General features: G+C 36.3%; 1 protein-coding gene across 2 annotated transcripts in view; it reads right to left on the bottom strand.

Moving 5' to 3' along the window:
• The window catches only part of ATP13A3 (ATPase 13A3), a 54,813-nt gene that overhangs the window by 24,787 nt on the left and 11,213 nt on the right, over positions 1 to 18,813 (bottom strand). For both annotated transcript variants that reach the window (XM_015637813.2, XM_015637814.2), the window contains exons 2-11: positions 10,732 to 10,825; positions 8,822 to 8,995; positions 8,133 to 8,303; positions 7,840 to 7,910; positions 5,015 to 5,095; positions 4,245 to 4,314; positions 3,256 to 3,390; positions 2,408 to 2,480; positions 1,558 to 1,689; positions 344 to 523 (exon numbers count right to left, since the gene is read on the bottom strand). In XM_015637813.2, the coding sequence (XP_015493299.1) occupies positions 344 to 523; positions 1,558 to 1,689; positions 2,408 to 2,480; positions 3,256 to 3,390; positions 4,245 to 4,314; positions 5,015 to 5,095; positions 7,840 to 7,910; positions 8,133 to 8,303; positions 8,822 to 8,995; positions 10,732 to 10,825 (1,181 nt within the window). The remainder of the gene's footprint in view (positions 1 to 343; positions 524 to 1,557; positions 1,690 to 2,407; positions 2,481 to 3,255; positions 3,391 to 4,244; positions 4,315 to 5,014; positions 5,096 to 7,839; positions 7,911 to 8,132; positions 8,304 to 8,821; positions 8,996 to 10,731; positions 10,826 to 18,813) is intronic.

The raw sequence follows: 18,813 nt of genomic DNA, 5'->3' as shown, positions 1-18,813 counted from the left end.
AAAATATTTGGCATTGTGAATGACTGCTAAAATCAGCTGTTCCCCACTACCCACCCAAACCTTTTCCAAGAGGCACATGCAGTTCAACCAAGACACTACAAAAAAAACTCTGAAGGACATGAAAAAATATCTGAATAAGTTTTAAATTGATGCTGAAGAATGATTCACTTTCTTGCTTGCCAGCTGTTAATCTTCAGACCACCATCTGTCTTTATTATTGTTTTAAAACTTTTATCAAGCTATTTGAGGTATATTCCTTTACCCAAGCTTAGCAGTATCAGATAGTTGACATACACCTACAAAAAGTAGTACATTAACAAGAGATAAACTTAACAATCAATACCTGTCCTCACTACCAGAGCTTTGACCAACTCTCCAGTGTAGAACCGGGTCTGAATGACATTGGTTCCACAGAACAGCGTGTGCCGCTTGTGCACTTCGGGACTGTAGATCTCATCTCCCACTGCTTTTGGATATTCCGAAGGATTTGGCAGATTAATCTTTGTGACAGGAACACTTTCACCTTAAAGGAAACAAAGTCTCTAAGCAAGATCAGAGAAGAACAGATATTTTTTTCATTCACAACTACAAGCAGAGTAATATAATCTCACTTCACCAGCACACAGGCTGACTTACAGAAGTAATTTTCCTTTCAGCATGTTCTTAGGTAGTCTCTCACCTACTAGCCTCAGCTCAGAAGATTCCTTCACCAAATGCTATTTAACTCTATTCCTTATAGAGTTTTTGTGCCCCTTACTTCAAGTCACACAGATGTAAAATACAGTCCATTTAAAAAAAAATAGGACAAGCTTCATTTTCTTCCTGAAAAGCATCATCCTCATCTTTACTCAGAAAAACTAGAAGCTGAAGAAAACTATTCTCATCTTCTTTAGTGACCGAGTGTACTCAAGCTAGAGCTACAATCAGTTTTTATCAGTTGTTAGCAGCAGCAAGATGATCAAGTATATTCAGAAAAACTGAACATGATAGAACACACAGTCTCTGAACTACAATTTACTAAGGGCTGTCAATTTGGACAGATTATCCTAGGACTAACAAAAAGCCCGTCCTAGTCACTGAACCTATCTTTTAAATACATCAGATCCCTGGTTTCAGCATATGCAGACACAACTTGAGATAATCATTTGTGGTTTTAAATACAGTACAGAAGAGAACACTCTAGTAACTACCTTCATTTTTGGAAGAAGCTAAAAAAGTTTGGGCAAAAAATTTCTGAAGAAGCAGGCTTCAGAACTCCATCTGCACTGAGAACACCAAGTCAAGAGGAAGGAAGACAAACTATCAAGAAGAAATCTTTAACAAGAAACCATCATTCATTTTTGGAGTTTCCAGTTTCCAAGCAGTATCACATAGCTATTGCAGGTAAGCAGGACACAAGTACACAAGTACTTCAGAATATGTCTAATTGTAAGAACATACACACTTCAAACAAAATAAACATATCCACTGCTGTTAAAACATACTGCAAGTAAGCATGTACACAGGTACAAACTAATACTTTCAGCCATGCAGCACTGTGTATCAAATTTACTTTACCTGTTAGCATACTTTCATTTACAATGCAAGTACCACTGAGCAGTACTGCATCACAGGGCATAATTGTCCCATTGGATGGAATCAACATGGTATCTCCAGGCACGAGGTCGGTGGAAAGGATTTCTTCTATTTCTGAATATTAGAAAACAAACAAGTTTACTTGAAAATAGCCACCGTCTATAAAACCTGATAAAGATCCTCATATCCAAGATCCAGGTGGTGACAAGTACAACTATTATAAAATGAAAGTTCAACTTTGTTTTATTAATGGCATGAAGAGATTTTAAAAACACACAGAAAAAGCCATTGATATACCCCAATTCCACTACAGATTAAACTCCAGAGCACATGGATAGAGTGCATCATGACAAATGAAAGGAATCAAGCTTATACAAAAGATATTGACAATTACCTAGCATCATAACTTTTTGGATACCACACCTTTAACTGCTGTGGTATCCAAATGAGGGGAAGATCAGAAATCATCTTGCAGCCCTTGTTGGGTAATAAATTGTAATGGAGACCCAACACATGGACATCTTTAAGTCAGGAAAGAAACTAGAATAACAATTACACCGGCGGAATGCCAGAGAATGAGAAACTGCAATAGAACAAGCACCTAATCGAGAACAAACCTGATACTCACTGAAAATACCATCTAGAAGGCATTTCATTCCATTACACTATCTAAATTCCAATTTGAACTTCTTTTCCCCATGCAATTTTACTAAGAAATGCAAGTATTTCAAGCTGATGAAAAAAAAAACCAAACAAGAGATGCAGACCCACTTCACACTCACACTTCATGAGCAATTTAAATTCAACCTTCCAGGCCACCCATGAAATTTACCTTGGTTTCCTCTGCAGACAGAAACCCTTACAATGCTGTGAGCTGCTACCATGTCATGTAACATAACATATTGCTGCAAAGGGGAGAAAAGTTCATTATTCAAAAGCACAGCTTTTCTTCTAAATGCACATTCTACAGAAGAAGCTACAAGATTCTCTACTAACTCACACTACTCAAAACATTCTCTTGAACATAGTTTAGGAAACCTATTAGCAAATAAAGTTTGAGTGCATCAACTTGTACAGGCTCCTATTTTTAACAGCATTCTGGAAGCAAACGAACACTGACATGAAAAATCTTATAAAATCATTTAGTCATTAACATACAAAAGTAAAAGCTGCAGTAGTTGCATGAACTTGAATTAAGGTAGAAGTTGTTTGGAGGTTTCTTTTGTCTCTGGTTTGAATTCAGAGATTGCAATTTAAGGATAATTACTACTTTGATTTCCATCAGCTAAGTCTACAGAGAAAACTGAACCACCAGTTTAACAATCCATATGCTTCACTGGTGCTCAGTTCTGTAGGGCTTTTTCAAACAAGGAAACAATGCAAGATGGAATCACTACTGTCAATAAAACTTGGTACATAAACTTGTGTCCGGGTTTTATTTAAGCAAGGTGGTGTTTCTGTTATCTGAGGCCAACCTATTGATTCATCAGCATGGAAAGTCTGCAAAAATCTCAAAGAAAACTAAAAATCCAAATTCTTTCAGCTCAAAGAGGCAAAATGCATAACAATATTCTACCTGTACAACTTTGAAAAATTCTTAAATATTTGTAAGCAATTTCACAACAAATTAAGGCAATGAGTAAAAAGCTAAAAAGATGCATCCATTTTCTTTGAACTTACCTTTCTAATGGTGTAGAGTGAGCTAACAATGGATATTACAGACATAATCACAATTGCTAATGCATAGTAGTGATACTCATCAGTGATCCACAATATCACACTGAACAACTGGAAAATGTAAAAAGGGTTGAGAACCTAGAAAAGTGACAGAACATTCAAGTTACACCAAAAGGTCACATGGGTTCTCCATCAGAACAAAGCTGAAATTATCCTCCTCCATGGAGAAGACAGTTTCAGTTTTTTGTACATAATTTTTGTTCAGTTTGCCCAAATTATCCTTTTTTTCACTACCTCCTCAGCCCCTCCAAAGCACAGTTCTCACTCAAATAATATACAAATGCAGACTTTGAAGACTGCAGGCATTTTTCCTTACACGTCAAAACAAGGTAATGGGAATAGCTGATGCACCTTAAGTGGTAATTCTTAAACCAATTGGGATGTTAGTTTCTATTTATTCTTAATAAATGCTCTGATACCTCAGGTTTTTACTCCATTAGATCAGGTTGGAAATTTTCTTTGTCCAAAAGCTCTACTGTGCATTATTATAGCACAAGATAACAAACCAATTGTTCAAATCCACCTGATACAAGGAAAATAGGACAAATACAACAGAAATATGTACAATACCACATTTCATTTGCTGCATATGTTGTAATATATAATCTCTGACCTCTTCATGGAGAGCACAAGTAATTTTATGTTTCAAACTAAATACAAAAAATAAATAAGATGCTGACACTTTCAAAGAATTCTGACATGTTTTCTAATGTCCTTACTAAGACACCAGGCTGTGAACTATGAAGAGCTCATAGCTGAGGCCTCTTTGATCTTTAGCTCTAAGAAGAGCGGGAGAGCTCAAAAAAATTGTCCATATAATTTTGTTTTACAATGTTGGGCTCTAGGGGAGGTTTGGAACAACAGTCACTGCACTTGAAACAATTTTCAATGATATATCTTTTTTCTTTAACTTGTTGAAGAAAAGATTTTACCTCCTTAACCAGAAGCTTAAAAATGGAAGGCACTTTCACAGCAATTTCATTTACTCCATAGAATGCTTTTCTGCATTAAAAAAGAAAAATACAAAAAAGGTAAAGATTTTTATTAGAAATCTTATTGATGTCAAAGTAATTCCACTAATCTGATATCACATATCCCTAAATCTTTAACTCTCTTCTTATTTATCTTAGTTTCAAAAAGTGCTTTTCAGATAATTTACCTAGTGAGATGTTCCAATACAAAGATAATTATTTTACACTTCAATTTGAGCTGTACCTTATTTTTTTCATTCATTCATTATAAGATTTCACTGTAAACTGTGTATGGGTCCAATGTTATTAAATAAGTCATTCTGAAAGCCAGTATGTAATTCTCATTAACTTAAGCTTAAATAAGTATTAACTCTTACCCTGCAGTACCAACAGTTTTCAAGGTCCTGTATCTTAGCTTTATTCATAGAACAAAGAAAGGCAAATCATGAGAGGGAGCAAGAGACCAAGCTCTGATGGGATCAGAGCTGGCTAAATGACAGTGACATGAAAAAGCCCTTATAATGATCTGAGGGAAAAGGCTTTAATTTCAGAAAAAGACACAAAATGCCAGAAAATGGATTGATAAGCAAGCAGATATTTTAACCTGGATGAAGGTCTAATTTTCAAAAAATTCAGACACTGCTCATTCAGTTGTCTTCCAGCAGTTTTAACACTCTGTGCACAGGTAATGAAAAAAACAATTCTTCCCTCAAATACTACTGCAATATTACCTGTAATCATGCATTCCCTTTGTCAGTCCTGTGCTGTGTTCATTATGAATTGCAGAGCAGAAGGTAGATTCATCTAGACCTCTAAATAAAGGAAAAGTCAATGAGTTATTTAAGAACTCTAATACTTAAAATTAAGTCTTCAGTGACTCAAAAGAGCTAGGTCTTTGCCAAGAGGTATACACGATTTTACAAAACAACAAAATCTATGGACTATTGTGTTCTTAGCTGGTTTTGTCACAACTGCAGTTACCAACAACACATTAAAAGCAATCTTCTTGTTGATATATCTTACTCTGTAGGATAGTCATACCTATTTCAATGAAAATGGAGACACTTAAAAAATTAAGTAGAATACTAGCATAACTAGAATTCAAAGGCCTCTAAAAAGTGAGCAAGTTTTATATGAAATCAATGTGGATTAACATTTCTTCAAATTATCTTCTTTTGACTCTAAGTAATAATGGAAGTATTTTAGAAATAATTATTAGTCCATTTATTAAATAAATCTATACCACAGCTATTTGGCAGCATCTTACAATCACAATGTTTTCCATGACTAGGAAAAATACATTCTACATTTTCAGTTCTGTCTTATCACCAGAAGACTCATTTTCACAGGGCTTACCCACCTGCTGTGAAAACCAATGCTGTGCTTCAGGAAATCTGCAGATATACAGAAACACCTAAAACATCATGATGTTTACAGCCATGGGACTGTGTTAGCTATCAAACTCAGTAAATCAGATGTATGCTGCCCAATATCCAGGCATTTTCTCGTGGGCATATATCATCACCTTCCAAAAGGCTTTCACAGATGCCATGACAAATCCAGCATTATTCCACCCAAATGTTTTTAATATTGGCTATCTATTAAGCTATCTATCAAAAAGGATTCAGAGTTGTCCCAGTGGAAAAAAAAAGAAAAAAATCCGACTCTTTACTGTGCATATTTAGTAACAATTACTTCCATTCTCTAGAACACAGGGAAAGCTCTAAATATTCTCACTACTGTAAAGCCTAGGATCAGGTTCCCACCAACTGCCTGGACAAGAACACAAGATGAAAATTGTGTGTTAACTTGACCCTAAGTTTACAAGGTTTTTCTAAACATTTTTAAGTTCAAGGATTTAAAAAATACTATTTTAGATTTAAAAATACAAAATACTCTGTAAATAGCTGTGTCTTTCCTCCTGCTCTATAATGAATAATTTTTCTTTTCCTGTAGGAAAAGAAATGTAACATTTAAGGATTTAAGGAGGGTCCCTAAATTTAAGTGCTCTATATGCAAACATGCATACCTATATGTGCAATGTCCATGCAAAGACAAAGCTTATAGCACAACATTCTCTGCTTTTTACACTATCGCAACAGACTGAATTCCCAGGGCATTAAAAAAAATAAAAAATCCCTGTGTGCAGAGTTTATTATATGAAGCACTCATTAACCCACTCAGAAATTCAGTTGATAGTAGCTAAAACAAAACAGACATCCAAGGTCAGAGTTGCATCCTCTCTGGCTATGTGACCAAGTCTGACTTAGTCCAAGAACAATTAGACTTGCATTTCCTGTGTTTAAAACAGTGATCTTAATATTATGGTAATATAAAAAGAACAATGATATGAAACTCAAGCTCTCATAACTAAATTAGTTGCCCAAGAAATCTTAATTTGCCTCCTTCTGTGTTGTGCTAAGCCTTTCATTATGTGATCCAACTGTTCTGTCTCTGAGTACTCATATAACCGGCTGCCTGAAGTGAATGCTCTTCATGATGCAGTGTTGTGCTTAGATCACAGCTACAAGCATGCTTTAAGGGTTTTACTATAAAGAGCTGTCTCACAGACTGTCTCTTTATAACTATTAACTTGATTCTCTACTATGTTATTAGATAATATCAATTTTTGGTTTATACATATAAACTGAAGAGAAGAAAAAGAAAATGCATCTTGGAGAAGGACAAATTTTTCAAGACTACTTTTCAGAATATTTATCATTCACAAGCTCAGATATTATTTTGCACATGATATCCAGTACTTCACTACATGACCATACACTTCAGAGAAAAGTTGTAACAAATTGGCATTTTTATCTAACCTTGTGGAGAAGTGACTTAGTGGTCTAACAGTATCCAGAATGTCTCAGATTCAGCTCTTTCTCCTCTTTATTATTCAATAGCTAAATAATCACCTCCAGCTCAGCTACTGTACCTGACTAAACAAGTGGCCAGGCTCAGTCATGGCTAATACATCAAACAAATGGAAGTTTGGCTTATCAGCAAGAATGTGATTGAATAAATGCTCACATAACTTCACAGGCATATCTGAGATTTTTCCAGGGCTTATAAATTGGCTGAGTTATCACAAGAACATCAAAAGGCACAGTCAAATAGCCACAAATGCCAAGTTTCAAGTCACTGCTTTAATGCTAAGGAACATTTTTTCCAAACACGTAGAGTCATACAATTTTTTTCCAATACCTGATCTTAACATACAAGTACAGTTTCTTAATCCCATCTGTGGGAACTATTCCCTTTGAATGGTTTAAATTAGGAGCACTACAGGCACGAAAACAGGAGCCTGCAATGGAAAATGATGAGTGTCACTACCTGCACAACTGTATTTCATGGGAGGCTTAACACAAAAAATGCATACAAATTTTTAATCACTTACTCCTGAAAAATCTCCCTGCCCTCACTACAGTTCAAACAAAGACTCAATGAGCTATAACACCTGGTCAGAAAATAACACCAATTTTCATCATGTTCTTAGGCATGTTATTTTTTTTAATTGCAGTTGGAAGCACAACGCATAAGAAAAAAGTATTCTTACCGTACAACATCAAAACTTTGAGCTGAATCATTCCAAAAATACTTCACACTGTGATGCGTGAAATAACGAATCTGTAAGGGCAACAAAGAATAGATGTTGAACTGGTTTTATTCTGAGAGGTGACAGAAAGTGAATTTAGAAAGGCTACACTGAAAAATTAATACTTTTAACATAATCTTTCAAGCTTTCCACAATTTCCAATAACAGGTTATTGAGGAGATGTACTGTACTGTGTGTGTTTATTCTCAACAGAACTTGATAATTAGCCAGCATAAAACTGCCAGTTTACTTACAGGCAAGTATTTTTTTGAATCGTTTTTATTCTCCTCTGCAGCAGATTCAGAGAAATGAACAGCATGGCCATTTGAAACCTTGTGCACGATAGGGTTAGGATTCTGTAAAGGGCTGGCTCCCAAGGAAGGCATAACACGAACCTTTGCACAAAACCATATCTTGAATTCATCCTTAAAAAGAGGGGGAAAAATGAGTTAGCTGAAAGAGAATTTAAACATTTTACTACAACAGCTGTAGCAAAATCACAGATCATAGATTAGCAGAGCCCATACAGAATTAAAGAACATATCTCCAAGTTAATATCAGCTACCTTTAAGAATAATTTTCTTTCCACAATTCTAAAAGCATATTTTTGCACTTGGGTCAGCAGTTACACCTTTCTTCAACAAATGTATCTTTGCTGAACAAGGGAGGGGAAACCATGTTTCAGCTTATATGAACAAGGTATTTGTTCTGTAACTGTTGATGACAACAGCATTCACGTATTTGATTTTAGAACTGAAAGATAGACTATTCTCTATTCCCACTGCAAACATGTGTCAGTATTCCCACAGAGGCAGCAGAGCTACACAGAGTCCCCAGGAGCACCTGCTGTAAAACACAATCGTGTCTGCAAGGTAAGGACTGGTGTACTGCAGCAAACACAACAATTGCAAACAGGGAGAAGCACATGCCCCTGCACACTTACAGTTGTTCTCAGCAGAACCACCTCACAGTCCTTAAGCGCAGTCCTTTTGCACGTTGCTTTCACACGCCACTGGGGCATCCAGTAGAGGAGGAGGAGAAGAAAGCCACCAGAACAGATCACTCCCACGGTAACTAGCACCAACTTCCAGCGACACAGATCATAGCCATAGATCTCCTGAATGCAAGCAGAAATAAGTAATGATGACTCTCTTAATTACTGTGGCTTGGGATACCAATATTAAGTTTTCATAATGTACAGTATTTAAAGCAAACAAAATTTCAAAGCCATTTCCTCTTTTTTCTTTTTTAGGGGAAGGAAAGATTTGAAACACTCAATATATGATGGAGTGAGTGCAAGTAAAAAAGGCACACTGCTTTGCTTAGTCAGAAGTATAAACTTCAATAAAAGCCTGACAGAGGTAGATCATTCACACTGTGTAAAACATTTCATTGCAAGACTGTCTCCTCTCTGCACTGCTCCCTAAGGACTGAGGTTGCAACACAACCTGCCTTAACTCTCAGTGAACACTTCTGATCATGACACAGCACAAGCCAGCTGAACATTTAAGAGCAAAAGTGTGTGGTTTTGTGAAATGCTGATTTTATGACATAGCATGTGATTAGCTAGCATTCACAGTTTTGAATTACTACTGCAAGCTGAATTTCATACATTCTAAAAAAGCCCCTAAATACATCAAATATCCCTTTTTAGTTGAGCATTTGGCTTATTTTGCCTGCCATCTAACAAGAAATGCTATTTTGCAAACTCCAAGCCACACTCAAAGGTTCTCTAACTTGCACCAGCTTGAAAAATCCTTCTCCCATGAAAAATGCCTCAAGTATTCAGTGTGCAAGCACCAACTTAACTTGATGACAGCCAGGAACAGAAAATAATTTAGTGTTTTAGTGGACACTGTGTTACATTCCTGAGTTTCACATTACATCATTAGATTATATTTCCTGCTGTAAAAGGGCAATGAAGTTTCCCATTGACTCCGACCCATTGTTCATATTGACATGAACTTCTTGGATGTTTTTTTACTTTTCATTAAACAGTGTTAGAAATTATTTAAACCCCTTTCCTAATGAAAGGCTTTTCAAAAGTTTGTTTTACCACCTTCTCTGATGACAAAAAGCAGAAACAAAGCCCATTCTCTTACCCCCAAAGCACTCTTCAGCAACAAAAATAGGAGAGTGAAAGACAGTGAGAAAAGTTAATGCCTCTTTTTAGAACAAAATAAAATTTCCTAAAAAAAATATAATTTTAATGATCAGGCCATAAGCATCTCCTGTTCTAAGATGCATTTGTTTACTTTCTGTATTAGATCTGTCTAGAGAAAAACTACTTTTCCTAGCAGTGTGCACAAGGACAGAACAATTCACAGAAACCTATCATTTTTTTGAAACAAAATCCCAATATATACCAAATGGGCTAGAAAAATCCCTATGAACCCCAAGTGGGCTAGAAATTGAAAGCTTAGCTGCTCGTACTTTCCTGTCACAACTTACTACTTTGAATCACATTATGAAGCATTAACCTGTTTTAAAATATGACAAAAATCTCAAGGATTTGGAGGGAAGAAACCTCAACTAACAAAAGAACAAAATAATAGTAATAATAAAAACACCAAAAAATAACCCACTTTGTTTCCATTTTCATGTGTAAAAGTAGAAATGTTAAGCACCTAAATGTGTTACCTATTGGACTACTGACCTTAACAAAAACCTTTCCTATCCCAAGACTAATTTCTTAAATACTAAAAGATACTGTCAAGGATAATCTTATAAAATTGCTAAATTAATTTAAACTGAGAAAATCCATTTCCCATTGTAATATGACCCCTTTAAACAGGAAAACCTGAAAATACGTTTTTTTTCATTGTACAAAAATAGATCAACAACATCCATTACCATCTCATCTTCCTCTGCTTTATTGACATATTTCTTTTCTTCTTTCTCCATGTTTAGTATGATATGAAACTTCTCAACTTGAGATATGGAAGACCTTCAACAAGACAAGAATTAAAAATTGAAGCAATGTTATTGATTTTACACCTAAGTTTTAGGTCATTTCATGTCACTTTCGCTAAGTGTACACATAAAACACAGTACTGATAAAATACTAGTATTTTTCTTGAATTTGTATGGTCACTAGTCTCTAGAAGTAATTCTCCAAAGAGGTCTATAAAGCCTTATGATTGAACATCAGATAAATACAAATGAAATACTACTGAAACATCAGAATTTAAAAGAGGAGGAAGAAGCTTGCACCAATTTAACCTGGCTACATTCTAAATACAGCAAGCAGTTTTTGGTACATTCTGCAAGTTTCATGATGGAAATGTAAATTAATCCTGAAAAAAAAAAAAAAGCTTAAAAGCTTAAAATATTACACATTTTTATCACTCTATATGTAACAGCTCCAATCAGATGCTTTCAGAAGTCAGGCTATCCTTCAAGAGGAAAGGCACAGTACCCTTGAGATCTAAACTTCTCATCTGAGCAGAAGTATAAATACATGCTTAAAAATGTTTAGTCCCCAGTTTATTATGTCTAAATCAAGACATGCTTTTTGGTCAGTCTTATCCCTTCTTTGCCATTACTCTATTATTCATTTTGCATCAAAATCTCTCACAGTTGCTAATCTTGAGAGGTGCTTTGAGGACAGATTATGATCACAATTTTCATGAATAAAAGGCATGGAAAAAATATGGCACTATGAGATGAATGTAGTGCCCACAGATCCCTACTCCTACAAGGGAGAACTACAAACAAAGGCTGCAACATACTGTGAGACTTATCAGAATTTTCCTCATCACACACACAAGTAAGATCAGAAATACCATGTCAAAAAGCCACATTTTTGAAATTAAAACTGCATCTAACCTTCATTTGGGCATCCCTGTACATGTTAATTGTATACAATTTATAATTAATGCAAAGGAACAAACAACTAACACAATTAAAATCACTAAATAGCCACTGCTCACCTGCCAAGACATAGATTAACTACAATTCCCTGCACTGACATGGCACAGCCTTCAATTTTATTTACTGCACATACATAAATCTCTCAGAAGACAGCACTTACTGCCACAGCTTATAACCAGTCCTCAAGTATTAAGTCACAGCACAAGCAGCTACCCTAATTGTCCTTTTTCAGGCAGTTATTAGTATTAGGCAGCACAATAAGTACAATCACTACCAACTTCTCTGTCTTAACTCCCCAGCATTTTCACAAACCCAATTGCCAGACTCCAAGTCAGATCCTCTCAAAGCCAGCCCCTGGATCCATGCACTTTTATTCACCAGCAATGCCAGCTTCAAAGGGTCCCTCCTCCCATCTCCTGCAGCTTATCAACAGCATCACATCCGCATGTGTTTTCTGCAACCTACCATCTCCCTCCCACTTAACCCAATAAATGAAGCAGGAACCCAATAGGAAAGATTTCTTTTGCTATCCAAAACTGGATCTCCTCAGAAATCTATTCCCACTGCTGAATAAGGTCCTAGTAGAAGAAACACACACTCAAACAAGAGAACTACATCACAGCACAGAGCTGAGTTTCAGGTGAGAAGAAGCTGACTGCTTCACAAATTGAGTGCTTTATACAGTTGGCATTTTGTTCTGAGTGGAACAATGGAATGGAAGCTAACTTGGCAAAAACTGCCTCCTTTGATTGGAACATCAGCTCACACCTCCCTTGCCTTGTTAAGATGAAAATTTTCTATTCTTATACTAACATTTTACTGCAGATTTATTTGGAAATTAAGCCACACAAGTCAAAGCTCCAAACCACATTTTTGTTTAAATTGCCACTTTTCTTAACTAAGGAGCCTTCTATCCTGGGAAAGATATAAATAATACATAAAACCAGTTAAAATCTGTCCTAAATCTACACAGGACTGCTAAGAAAGCTCCTGAGGACTATCTTTGAATTAATCACATCAAATAACTTTATGTACATCATACAAATTGCATTTTCAATCAAGAAGTCATGCAAGTAGAAAAAGTTCTGTGTATTTACAGAATTGTACTTTACTAATAGAGTTCACAGCTCCAGGAAAGAATTATTAGGTTAATCATACTATAATTAGTCTGCTCTTAAACACACATTTCCCCACTATAATGTACAGTAATATCAAAAAGGGTGCCTGCAAGCAGCTCTCCAACCTTGATGGACATATCAAGCAGGAACTTGATACAGGAAAGCACCAGGCAGAAAAATAAATGCAAATAGGTTCCAGATCAATGAATCTCAACTAAGATTTCCATATGGCCAATATGTCAGCACAGGGACCTTATGGGACATCATGGCAATATGAGAGAGAAGTGCAATTGCCTTCATTTAGGGCTGTTCCACTGCTGGGAAGGAACATCAAGTTGTGGGTCTGCAGAAGTATGAAAGGAAATCTCAGCACTAGCAATAATTCCTGTGATTCAGTCAGCTCTTTGAACAGCTGGGTAGAATCAGACAGGGAATACATGAGGAGAATTAGGAGGCTATTTCTGACTCACATCATTAGCTCCATCTACATTATTTTATACAGACTCATTTACTGAACAACCTTCAACTAACACACATTCTCAGCATAGCACATACTGCTGGTCATTTTCCATATTAAACTCCAATTCAAATTTCTAAATGAAAAAAGCATCACAGAGATATTTTCTTTGTTGATGGGTCATGAAAATTGGATTCCTATTCCAAAACAAAGAACTGCACTCTTCCTCCTATCATATCCCTTCTGGCACACTATCAGCCCAAGCATGACATCAAAAGTTCAAATGGTTAAAATGTTTGGTTTTCTCCCACTTCCCTGCTGAAAGCTGGGGTTGAACACCACCACATGAGCTCCCCAGGGCTACCTCCTTGGGAGACCTCAGGCTGCTGGGTCAGACTGAAAAAGCCCTACCAATTCAGAAGAGACTTTAGCAATCTGCATTTGAATTTTACTTCCTTCCTTCTAGAATATGATGGGGAATCAATTAAACATTCCACTATTGAAACATTTATTAAAGATTTAAATATAAACCTTGGAGTTTTCAGACCATGAGAGAGTATGACATTTTACTAGTACTCCAAGTGAGGTGGAAATCCACTTGCAATAAGCAACATGAACATGGGAATATCAAATATGATGTGCCTCTGGCACACATTACAGTCTGCCACTCAGCCTCTCTCTGGCCCTGGAATGAATAGCCAGAGAAATCCTCTCCCCATTTTAAAAAATTGAAAATAGAAACTTTTTAAAGAAGAAGACTTATAACCAATGGAAACTGTGGAAGTTATTATCATTCATACAATTTTTACTTATTACTTTACTTAGCTATATATGCTATTGTACAGCTGAGCATATTCTAGAGTCAGAGTAGTAAGAAATATCAAAAAGGTCTGTAAAAAAATGCTGTTTGCCGCTGAGATTATGAGAATGAAATCACTTGCAACATTTTGTAACAATGTAGATATAAAAGTAACAAATTGTCTAGCCATCATCTGAACGGTGTCTGAACTCTAAGTACTTCTAAAAGCATACATTTGAGTCACAAGCTTAAACAGCCACAAGCTTAAATCTGCAATTTTGCAAAACATAGTATATCAAAATTAAGTTGAACAGCATTTCCAATTTGTTACTGTCCTGAAGAGTGTGCAGCAGTAAGCAGGACAGCACCTGCAGCTTCAGATTTAAGTTGATACTATTTTGGAGCTAAAAAAAATCATAAATTGAATCACTGAAGAAATTACAGCAGTGTACAGAGCTTAAAACTATATGCATCCCTTACAATGAAGAAAACGATGCACTTTTTCTGAATTACTACACCACTACCTATACGTTCATCTATTCTGATTAAACCACCAGGATACTGAGCAATTGTATCAAAATATTTGTAAGTAACAAACATTTGTAGCAACAGTATAAAAGGCGCACCTGAAGTCAAGGCATACTTATTAAGGAAATTGTTCTAAAAGCACCAGAGCAATTCTGCATCAGTACACCTGAAGAGTTCTGCAAGACACACCTTCGAAGGACTACTGGCTTACCTCAAGTCAGTTTTCTAACAGCTGGTAAAATTAGTAAATTATGTATAAATTTTACCCTTTGAGTTTGATTTTTGGGGTGGGAAGCAAAGACAATCTTCCCTCTGTTACCCCCAAAATTTGTCCCAATTCCACAGTCCTTAAAAACTAAATAATACACGCACTGCTGCCATCTGTTTATTCTTCCAGTTTTTCAATATAAGTGAAAGTTTCATAACTTCTATTAAAAAATTTTGGAGTCTGAACAAATTACAACTCCAAAAGAACAAAATTTTGATATCTCTTGCAACTACTGGGTAACTTAAACGCCAGATTTCTCAGATTAAAATGTAATTTTTAAAGCTGAAGTCTTTAACAAAATCCATGTATGGATACACATAAAAAATCATCAAGTTATTACTTTTGCTTATGCTCTTACCATCTGTGTTTAAAACATGAGAATAAACTTACACATTGTATCTTAAACACTCCCTACTTTATTCTTTTCAGATTTTTGTAAAAAGTCCTGTGATAACCAAGTTTCTCTTACCAACAAGCAGTCCAGCAGCTGTCCTCTGCACTTGCTTTTGTTACCATGAGTTAGCGAGGCAGTTCTTAATAACGCAGACCCTATCTACAAGGGAAGTCCTGACAAATGAACTATTTTGTCTAAAATCTAAAAAAAGTCTCCAAGGGCTTTTCAAACTGTTATCAAAAGATTAACATATCAAAGAAAATTTGGCACTGCTTGGAATGCTTTTTTTTTTTCCTCTTCCCTCCAGTGTGGCCAAACAATTGCAAGACTGTGGCCGGGCTGGCGCGGGGCTGCGCTTCCAGGCATCAGCCGCCCGGTCCAGCTCCTTCTATTCAAACAACAAATGCCTCCCCAGGAGCCTGCAGACACTTGCAGGGCTATGCACAAGCCCTGATACTATCTGCCCAGCTAAAAGCATCTATGCTTCTGACCAAACCCTTCCTTGTATTTACAGTGGTTTTGAGTGAAGACAACAACATTCATTTTGAGGAGGTAAAGGCAGCAGGTCAGAAATGCACACATTTCTCACTCTCAGCATTTCGAGAGCATAATAAAGCAATCACACACACCAGATCAGATGCCCTTTAGAGATCGAGTACTACAAAACTAAGAAAGTGAACTTTGTCACTACCTGAACATCACAGAAACAAGGTACTTTTCTGTACAAGACATGGCTCAACCAGCTCTGCTTTGGTAAGAGCACAAAAGGCAAACCAAGAGATGTAGCAAGGCAGACAAAAAAAAAGCAAGAGACACATGAGAGAGGCCAAACTTCATATTCACTTCTGTGCAAAGATTAATACAAGTAAATCTTCCTCAGCACCCTATGTAATCACTCACAATAAATAAATCAAACAAAGTAAACTAATACAGGAAGAAAATTAAGAACAAAAAAATCCTGACTGACCTGTCTAGAAAACAATCAAACACGACTCCTGTTCCTGACATCTGAGCTATTGTCCTAGCAAGTGACTTGCCTGGTTCTCCTGGGTACAAACAGGCTACTGAAGGACTAAAACTCCTCTTTAAGAACTTACTTACAAATACATCCTCCACTAAGAGCCACCTTACACCTCTATTGTTAAAAATTAATTTTCTAAATAGGTCAATGTCATGAAAGGCCTTTCATATTTCTGACTTTGAAAGTCATCATCTTCAACTGTATCCCAACTAGCTGCCAAAACACAGGAAAAAAACAGAGGTTTTTGCAACTTGAAAGCCAAACTTCATTTAGTCACTCAGAAATTCAAATTTTCTGCACTTCAGGGCCATACTTTCAACAATTAACCCCAGGAAGAAATCAACCCTACAAGAGAACAGACCTTAAAAAGGCAATGTTTACCACTAGGGCTTATTCTTGTTACAGTACCATGAAATCCCCCCACACACAGATCAGTTACCAAACAGTCCATTTTTTCAAACATCATAGTAAATGTTTTTAGCATTTCTGCAATGGGCATAAAATGGAGGTAAAAGAATTGCTACACATACACAAAACACCAGCTAAGGCTCAATCTCTGCCATGCCAGCAGTAATGAATTTAAAACAGAAGAAATACTTAAACTGGAAGAGCTGTAACAGGCCAGGAAGAGGAATGAATGCATCGTCTATGAAAATATTCCATCTGAAAATACATCCAGCTTCTTAGGAAAGATGAAAATTCAGCCTAGGCGATAGCAGAAGAGGATGGCAGCTCATTTTCCTTGACACAAAGGAATAAATATTTTCCTTGACACAAGGATCAGAGGAAAAATAAGATTATAAAACTTACAAGCATATTCTTCTCAATACGTATTTCATAATATGCTGCACATGCTAAAAATCAATCACCAAAAAAGCAAATTTGGACACAACATTTCCAGCTTGGATGGAATCAGAATTTTTACCCACAGTGTCATGGACGTAAGTGCTGTATTTACTTTCCAATCCTTCTCTTTTACCTAAGAAATCCTATTTTAGCATCTATAAAAATAATGTATTATTTCCTAGAATTTCTCCACTGGCAGTTTTTGAAACAGATGGGCACAATCTGCAGCCACTGAGGATGAAAAAAGGACCATTTTAATACACTTGCAATTAAAATCTTGAAATATATTTAAACAGCTATAAGAAAGTCCTGTTAAAGTGCACCTTATGACATCTTGTCACCAAACAGACTATTTGATTCATCATTAGTCTCTGTACCTCCTTAAGGAAAGAGTTTCTAAGTTGTTCTTATTGGATTCTCAGTCTCCAAGGAACTTCCGTACACAGGTATGCCTGCACTTGACATTTTTGTTTCTCAGATTCTGCTTCACTGGTGTAGGTTCCATAGCCTTGGGGTGTGTCAGATGGAGTTTGCTACACCCTGGACTGGGAAGGATCCACATGTCTGAGCTGCAGCACCATGCCAGAGATGGCTCACACCCCGTGGCAAGCCTGACCATGAGAGCCTCTTTGCCTGCCCCCAAAACATAAAACCCCTGTCACTCAAAGACCACCCTGAAACTCAAACAGATCCCTTTACAGGTGATACATGACTTAGCCAAAGGCCCGGGGCTATCACACTTTTGTGACCATAAAAACCAAAAGGTTATGACTTTTACTCCAATATACATTACCATGAGCTTACACATGTAATGCACTTGTAAAGCTTTCAGTATTATTTAAACATATCTCTATTTTTACAAGCACATGGTTTACAAACACAAGAGATACTCTACTTGAGAAGCAGCCTCACCCTAAGAAATGCACCATACAAAAATGGGAGCTGATGCAGTTTACAACCCCCCAGTAAGCTGCAGCGGAACCCTTAAATACTAAGTTATCCACCTGATGTACAACAGATGCTCAGGTAAGACATACAAACTTAAATAACTATAGAAGATGAAAAATCCTTCAACTGCATTTAGAAAGGAGCTAAGGTTATAATTTGTACTACAAACAAAGCTTAACACTTTAGTCAACTAACCAAGCTCTAACAATAAGAATGACATAATAGTTTAATGAATACATGGAAATTTTACAAGTACACGAGCTAAATTTTAACAAAGCCCTCCACTCAATACCTATTTTATCACTTCCCATCTTAGGCTTTCTGTTATAATACAAGCTTTTGTTTCTGTGTTTAGGCTTAAGGAAGACCATTGTATCCAACAATCACCAAACCAAAATTGTATTTACATTTGTAGAGTGTATTCTTTGTAAAGTATACTTTCTGCAGGCTGTAATAGCAATTGCAATGTTTATAGTAGAGTACAGGCTACATTAAGGAAAGATAATTCTACATCTAACAATAAACTCAGTATGTCAATTCACCATGATAACTAAGTACTATAGCCAATACTATGCTCAAAACTTACTTTCTAACTGGTCTTCAGTTCATTATATCAGACCACTTAGAAATTGGTTATTATTATAGCAGCAACGAAGTTGAAGATATGTTGGAAGAGAATTTAG

The sequence above is a fragment of the Parus major genome, chromosome 9, assembly GCF_001522545.3.
Source record: "Parus major isolate Abel chromosome 9, Parus_major1.1, whole genome shotgun sequence".
NCBI lineage: Eukaryota > Metazoa > Chordata > Aves > Passeriformes > Paridae > Parus > Parus major.
The sequence above is the reverse complement of the archived record's forward strand: the minus strand, read 5'-3'. Positions and strand labels throughout refer to the sequence as shown.